Genomic DNA, 8,114 nt, shown 5'->3' on the forward strand with positions numbered 1-8,114 from the left:
ACTTCAATCCGCTTTCACCTACACTTGTTCTAATCAATGAAATAATTAGGTCCTTCGAGAGGGTCGTTGAAGTGGTCCTCCTAATCAATGAAATAATGCCATTTATACAAATGCGTGAATTAGATTCTTAATTAGAACAAAAGTTAAAAATAAAAAATTACTAAGTGATGTTATATTTGCATAAATAGCAGTGTTTTATTAGTTAGAAGCACCAAGAAGACTACTTTAGCAACCCTATTGATGAACCTAATAATTTCTCCTAATATAGACATTTGCTTGTGATATAAATATCTGGTCTCAGCTACACATTTTTGGTTTAGTTATAGTCAGGGATCAAAATGCAATGCATTTGGATTAACAATAAACTTCTACCTATTTTAGCCTTGCTATGCTCATGTCTTTCAGTATTAGCAGCAGGCACAAGTGTTTCCTATGATTCAAGTGCCATTATTATCAATGGTGAAAGGCGAGTTATTTTTTCTGGTTCAATTCATTATACACGCAGCACCCCAGAGGTATCCTAAATTTGTCTATATTTTTGGAGTAAATTCTAGAATGGCATTGTCTTGGAAAACCCAGATGAATTACTATTACTGTTCTTATTTTCTTTTCAAAACTCGACTTAGATATCGGTTTTTATATGGACATACATTTTGCTAACACACTCTAACATAACTTATACATTTGCCAATATGTGATTGTATTACATCACTTACACATGAGAACCACTACTGATACTTGTAAAAGTCAATCTAATCATTACTTGACATGTGTACTAATTATGACAAAGTACGTGCACGAGTGTGTGTTTTTTGACTTTTTGATCAAGTAGTTTGATAGAAGGTAAACTCGATGCAATTGAAATTGATGTATCAAATTTAACCTTATAGTTTCAAAAGTATAGGATTTTATTTGTTACACTTGCACCTATAAACTATGTAGCTACGGAAAGTAACTTAAGCTTGCTCTGCCAATGTGTGTTGTGGGAAATATGTTTCCATGTACTTTGTACAACATAATATATACAATCTCCATGCTGGTTACAGATGTGGCCGGATTTGATTCAAAAGGCAAAAGAAGGTGGACTTGATGCAATTGAAACATATGTGTTCTGGGACCAGCACGAGCCCCAGCGTCGAAAGGTTGGCATTGGTTTTAAGTTTTAGCTTTTAAACACCAATTTTATCTCAAGGAAATAAACTTTCAAGCCCAACCATTTGTTCTGATATTCGTTTTTCACTATGGCCTAGTACGATTTCTCGGGAAAACTAGACTTCATAAAGTTTTTCAAGCTGGTTCAAGAAGCTGGACTATATGCCTTTCTGCGAATTGGTCCCTATGTTTGTGCTGAATGGAATTATGGGTAAACCTTTTGTGCGTCTTGTAAATTTTCTAACTTCACTAAGTACCTAACAAGAAGTTTCACTTAAATACACATCTTTAATTTTTGCTCACCAGAGGTTTCCCCATGTGGCTACATAATTTGCCTGGTATTCAACTGAGGACAGACAATAAAATTTTCAAGGTTAAAGACTTTAATAAATTTGCCTCATATTTGTTCTTACTTGGTTTCCATGGAAATAATAATATTGAACTTTGGTAGCAAGAATCTAAAATTCTAAGTTTTTTTTTTCTTAACATGCAGGATGAAATGCAAACTTTCACTACCAAGATAGTGGACTTGTGCAAAGAAGCAAAGCTGTTTGCACCACAAGGAGGTCCCATAATACTTGCACAGGTTTCATCTAAGAAAAATGCTAAATCTACTATCAATTTTAGACAAGTTTACAAACTCATGTAGTTACATTTTTGTGATTGGTGACTTACGTAATAAAATTTGTAATATTACATAATTGTATTAGTAGCAGCACCATTATTCTTCTTTTCTCCTATTCCAATGGAGAACATTGATACTAATTAGCATAAACCTTTTTCCTGAATTAAATTGAATTCAATTTCAAACATCACAGATTGAGAACGAATATGGAAATATTATGAAACCTTATGGAGAAGCAGGGAAATCATATATTCAATGGTGTGCAAATATGGCTCTATCCCTCAACATAGGTGTCCCTTGGATTATGTGCCAGCAGAGTGATGCTCCGCACTCCGTGGTATTTCTTTTTTCTATCTTCATTGAAATATATCTAGTACATAGCATCAAACTTAGAAAAACTGTTGAAAATTTTCTTGTTCCCTCTTACAGATAAACACATGCAATGGGTTCTACTGCGATGACTTTAAGCCAAACAATCCAAAAAGTCCCAAAATGTGGACAGAAAACTGGACTGGATGGTAAATCTTCTTGCTTTACAGTTTACACTTCTTTCTTTTTTTCCTGGCTGTACTACCAGAGCTCAATTAGTATGTAAATTCCTTTAAGGTACAAGGATTGGGGTGGCAAGGATCCCTATCGAGCTGCTGAAGACGTGGCATTTGCTGTAGCACGCTTTTTCCAAGCTGGAGGGGTCTTTCAAAATTATTACATGGTTGATTACTTTGTTAATCCAAATTCAAAACTCTTGCACCCTAATTTGTATCTTGCAGTTGAAATTCTATAGTGGGCAGTTTTAACCTCAATTTATTCACACATTCTTTTACTTCCTTCACTTCAGTATCATGGAGGCACCAACTTTGGACGCACATCAGGAGGGCCATTCATTGTAACATCATATGAATATCATGCACCACTTGATGAATTTGGTAATCAAAAAACCAAATAAAACAATTTATTTTATTTCCATCTTATTTTTTATTTCAAATAAACCAATGAAGATAAATTTTCTTATACCAGCACTAAATAAGTATAACAGCATTTTTAATTTGCATCAAGGTCAATCCTTTCTTTGAGACACTTTAACTCCTAAACTAAATGAATATTAATAGTGATTTGAAGTCAATTATCAATATGTCTGCACAATAGATTGTTCATGCTCATTTAAAAAAATTTCAGGGAATTTAAATCAGCCCAAGTGGGGACATCTTAAGCAACTTCATGCAGCTATTAAATCGGGAGAGAAGGTTCTCACAAATAGCTCATCATCAACCAAGCAGATTGGTAATGGAACTGATGTAGGTGACCGAATTGAACTGAAACTCGTTTCACTAATCTTTTTATATCCCAAGTAAAAGGAGTAACATTGATACATTAATTTTGTTATCAGCTAACTACGTACGTTAGCAATTCTACAGGGCAAAAATTTTGTTTCCTAAGCAATGTGAACCTGGAAGATGCTAATGTTGATTTGCAAAAAGATGGCAAGTATTTTGTGCCTGCTTGGTCTGTTAGCATTCTTGATGGTTGCAACAAGGAAATTTACAACACTGCAAAGGTGAAAGAAAGGGATTGACTAGATTTTTGTCTAGTGAATTCTATTTGTCCCACAAATCTTTCAAGTACGTAACCATTCTAATTATGTGTGTTATTCTCTACAGGTTAACACGCAGACCTCTTTGATGGAAAAGAAATCAGATGGGGCTGAGAATTCTACAAAACTGTCTTGGAGTTGGGTGTCAGAATCCATGAACGACACCCTCTCAGGAAAGGGAAGCTTTACAGACACAAAGCTTCTTGAACAAAAGGCAACTACTGTTGATGTGAGTGATTACTTGTGGTACATGACTAGGTAAGATTTGAATTCGGATTGTATCTGCTTTGAAACATCAAAAAATGGTATATGCTAGACCTAAAGATCATTGGCAAGTAAACAAAAATACAGCTATACCTTAAAAAGATTGAAACTTTAAAAAAAAAAATTATATGAACACAAAGAAAAAATGACTTCCTAAATCTTTATGACACAGTGTTGACATTGATAATGTGACGCAATGGACCGATGCAAAATTGCATGTGAACACAACAGGCCATGTACTTCATGCCTATGTTAATCAACAGCTGATAGGTACTTCCAATTTGGTAGAATGCATTTCAATTTGTATGATAGATAGTTCACATTTTTGCTGCTTAATTAGTACTTATTTAATCTTTTATTCTTAATTTTGATGTCAGGTTCACAATGGGAAGCTAGAGGCAATAATCGTTTCGTATTTGAGCAACCTGTCACCCTGAAATCTGGGACTAATATTATAAGTCTCCTCAGTGCCACAGTTGGTCTGCAGGCAAGTTTTTAACTTAGTTGTTTGACATAATATGATGAAGATAATGAGGCAACCTTCCTTTAAATGATATTGAGTTTATAAATTTACATAGTGTCCTCGTTGATCTATTCTATTCGTAGACTAACATAAAAGAATCATATAGCTCACACATTATACCTTTGACATGAATAGCTAAAACATAAATATGTACATGGGCAGAATTATGGTTCATTTTTTGATTTGACGCCAACTGGGATCGCTGGAGGCCCAGTTCTATTGATTGGAAAGGGAAATGTTGTAAAAGATTTGTCATCAAATCAGTGGTCTTACAAGGTACATTTTGTAGAGAATGGTTTTTGGGCTGCATGGCTTTGTACTAATTTTTATGATTAGTCACCACTATTTGACATTTTTTTTTTCAATAAAGGTTGGGTTGAATGGTGAGGACCAAAGACTCTATGATGTGCACTCACCATCTGGCAGCAATTGGACTCTAAATAATAGACTTCCAAAGCGTGTACCTATGATGTGGTACAAGGTTATTACTCCATCTCATTGGCTTAAGATAAGAGGACATTTGAATAGGAAATGAATGTTTGAATTGTTTTTCTGTGATTGGTGTCACATTAATTTGTAAGCTTTATGTATTGTGTTGTGTTCAGACCGAATTCAAGGCACCTTCGGGCACAGACCCTGTGGTGGTGGACTTGAAAGGCATGGGTAAAGGGCAGGCATGGGTGAATGGACAAAGCATTGGGCGTTTTTGGCCTGCATACATTGCCGATAAGACAGGATGTAGCCAAACATGTGATTATCGAGGACTATATCACACAGGCAATTGCATGTCAAATTGTGCTCATCCTACTCAAAGATGGTGTATAACATAACTTCAACAAACTCTAGCTTTGCCAATGAAATAGCAAAACAAAAATCCAAATAAATAAATAGTAATTTCATATTTATTATTTGTCTCAGGTACCACATCCCAAGATCATTCCTCAATAATGGTGAAAACACATTGATTTTGTTTGAGGAGATAGGCGGAACTCCTTCACCAGTGTCTTTCCAGACAGTCGTGATTGGAACTTTATGTGGGAGTGCATATGAAGGTAACTTGTTAGAAATGTCATGTCAAAAGGGACACACAATTTCTGAAATCCAATTTGCTAGCTTTGGAGACCCACAAGGCACATGCGGATCATTCAAGAAGGGTTCTTGTGAGGCCACCAATAGCCTATCTGCTATACAAAAGGTAATCAATTAAACATATGTATATTCTTAGTGTTGCATTGCTACAAACTTGGTTTGATCTTTACGCTACAATCAAATCATATGTTTCATTGTTCTGTCATGTACAATGCATGTGAGTTATTTAAAATGATTGTATATAATCACTAAAGTGTTTAGTAAGTTACGTACAATGCACATGACAGAGACATATGTCATCTTTTTGTTGTTAGTTGTAGCATAATTCAATCAAGTTTGTAGTTAAACTTTGTTAATTACCAAAGATATTAACATCTGTGAAAAGACCAAATTTAGCTCCAAACTACTATGTGACAGTGTTGTAAACCGGAAAAATAAAATATAAATTGATAGTTTAGTATTCAACAAAAAAAAAAAAAAAATGATAGTTTAGCCAATTAGTGATGACAAGCTATATTTGAATTCAACTTGAAAACCAACACCCTTATCTTCTTATACTCTTATCCACGTGCAATGCAATTTCCTTTTGGTGTAGTCTAAACCATAACAGACAGTTTATAAGATTATTTATGTGTATATTATTTTAGCAAATTACATGATTCATTTAGAAAACCATGTGACGTAAATCTATACATAGATATCCCTTCAGTCACAACATAGTTGGTTGAATAAAGATAGCTCCAAACTAATTTGAAGCCAGTGAAAATACATCACTTTTAAGCTTTTTCTTTTTTTAATAATAATTTTGTCATGTAGGCCTGTGTTGGAAAAACGAATTGTTCTTTTGAAGCCTCGGAGGCTAACTTTGGATCAAGCACTTGTGGCAAAACCAGTAAGAGACTACTAGTGCAAGCTGTTTGTAATTAACGAAGAAATCAACGCTGTCGTTGATAAGAGAAGGAGGTCTTCCTTTTTTTGTTATCCTTTTCCTGTTCTTGTCAATTGTAATAAAAATGCTATGGCGCGATCCAAAAAATTTTGCTTGGCTAGGAGAGCTCACGTACGAGCGCTGGGGATGGCATATTTGAATTTTATGTTGCAATAAATACACTGATTTGGTCTGCTAAATCTTATAACGAGGTAAACTTTTTTTTCTTTTTTTTTTTTTAGAGAAGGACAGGGCTGATTTGATTTAGAAGATTTGAATCCTGATAAGGGATTTTAAATAATAGTTTTCAGTGTTTAAATACAATGTTCCAAGCTTATTTCATGATCTTTTTTAAGACACATCAACCGCAACATTTATAAACAATTTGATGAATACTCGCAATTATGGCTGATTCAGTCCAATTCCAACTGAATTGGCATGGGTTCTGGCTTACCTTTTGTAAAAATTTACTAGGATATCAACTTTTATTTTAAACAAAAGCTGCCACATTACTTTTTTTTTTTTTTAACATCATTGACTCTTCAATCTTAAAACTTAGCTCCAAAATAGAAAACTAGAAATAAGAAAAATAGGTTTTGCCACCCAAGTTCTCCTCTCTTTTTATTTATTTTTCTTTTTTCCAGCCTGGCAAATCAGATTTTAAAACTATTTGATCTAATCTTTAGAAAAAAGAGTGAAGAAGAAGAAGAAATTTCTTTCCAAACCATCAGAGTATCAGAGAAGGTATTTCTATTTTTACTTTTGATTTCTTATTCAATCCTATGTTTATGAGATGTCAAAATAATTAAAAGATTAAATTTAGGCTAAATATTATTAAATTTGTGGGTTTTTCTGTCATTGTTAATAAATTTAGGTAAATACTATATAAGATTACAAAAGTTTTGGCATCATTCATTCATTTATTTTCATTTTTCAGTGATAATTCACATTGCTTGTACATTTTGATTTATATTTAACAGTTACATGGAAGAGGAAAACAATGATGATAGTATATTATTAAATCTGTGGGTTTTTTTGTCATTGTTAATGAATTTAGGCAAATATTGTATAAGATTACAAAAGTTTTGCCATCATTCATTCATTTATTTTCATTTTTCAGTGATAATTCACATTGCTTGTACATTTTGATTTATATTTAATAGTTACATGGAATAGGAAAATAATGATGATAGTAAAAAATTGGGTACAGATTATATTCCAAAACTTGGCATTGAATTTGGTTTTGAACAAGAGGCATATGACTTCTATAATGAGCGTGGAAGAAATTTTGGATTTAGTATTTGTACGGGCCCTACCCCCTGTCAAGCCCAATCGCCCTAAGGCCCGTGAAGACTAACTCTTATAAGAGCCTTGCGATGATCACACATAGTAACGCGCGTGCCGTCCAAGAGATTCGAGCTTGGAGTGCTCAAAGCAGCCTGTGACGTGCCCCTGCCGAGCACAGAACTTACATACGGGGTTGGTCCCAACGCCACTATCATATTCTCCTTCCCGCCACCAAACATCCACTTAGATGAAGCAGTATTGGACCTCCCTTCCATTACCTAGGGAACGCCCCTGCCGAGTATCAAACCCAACGGTGGAGCCAGTTCCAATGCCACTCTCATTTCCTCACACTCTCAACTAAACCCCCACTTATGGGTAATAGTATTGGACCCCTCCCTTCACCCATCAGGGGAATAATCATAACCGTTCCACTAAGTTTGGATATAAATAGGCGGAGAAGATTCAGTCAAAAGGTTGGCAATTTCAGAGGAAAAAGACTAGAGAGAGAGCGATATCAATTCTCCCCTAGGGAAGAGAGGGAAGAGATAGTGAGAAAAGAGGGAAGGCATAGCATACGGGGCTGCCGAGCATAACACCACCTGTGGTAGGAAATTCAAAAGCCCACTATACAAATAGATTGTGAGCCCAAATTCCT

At 34.7% G+C, this 8,114-nt stretch overlaps 1 protein-coding gene across 1 annotated transcript; it reads left to right on the plus strand.

The window, feature by feature from the left end:
- Nucleotides 1-338: 338 nt before the first annotated feature.
- Nucleotides 339-6,303, plus strand: LOC142643157 (beta-galactosidase 15-like). Its single transcript, XM_075817707.1, has 19 exons — nt 339-515; nt 1,047-1,142; nt 1,251-1,363; nt 1,459-1,525; nt 1,646-1,738; nt 1,971-2,114; nt 2,207-2,295; nt 2,384-2,489; nt 2,616-2,703; nt 2,954-3,072; nt 3,165-3,332; nt 3,436-3,626; nt 3,805-3,902; nt 4,010-4,119; nt 4,318-4,431; nt 4,526-4,636; nt 4,761-4,972; nt 5,074-5,350; nt 6,061-6,303. The coding sequence occupies exons 1-19, from the start codon at nt 339-341 to the stop codon at nt 6,169-6,171; spliced, it is 2,484 nt and encodes an 827-aa protein (XP_075673822.1). The 3' UTR covers nt 6,172-6,303.
- The last annotated feature ends 1,811 nt before the right edge of the window (nt 6,304-8,114 follow it).

This window comes from Castanea sativa, chromosome 7 (assembly GCF_040712315.1).
Source record: "Castanea sativa cultivar Marrone di Chiusa Pesio chromosome 7, ASM4071231v1".
Taxonomy (NCBI): Eukaryota; Viridiplantae; Streptophyta; class Magnoliopsida; order Fagales; family Fagaceae; genus Castanea; species Castanea sativa.

Coding starts and splice junctions, on each gene's coding strand:
- LOC142643157 (XM_075817707.1), top strand. CDS start 339: ATGCAATGCATTTGGATTAACAATAAACTTCTACCTATTTTAGCCTTG. Junction 1,364..1,458: donor TGTGCTGAATGGAATTATGG/GTAAACCTTTTG, acceptor TTTGCTCACCAG/AGGTTTCCCCATGTGGCTAC. Junction 4,973..5,073: donor GCTCATCCTACTCAAAGATG/GTGTATAACATA, acceptor TATTTGTCTCAG/GTACCACATCCCAAGATCAT.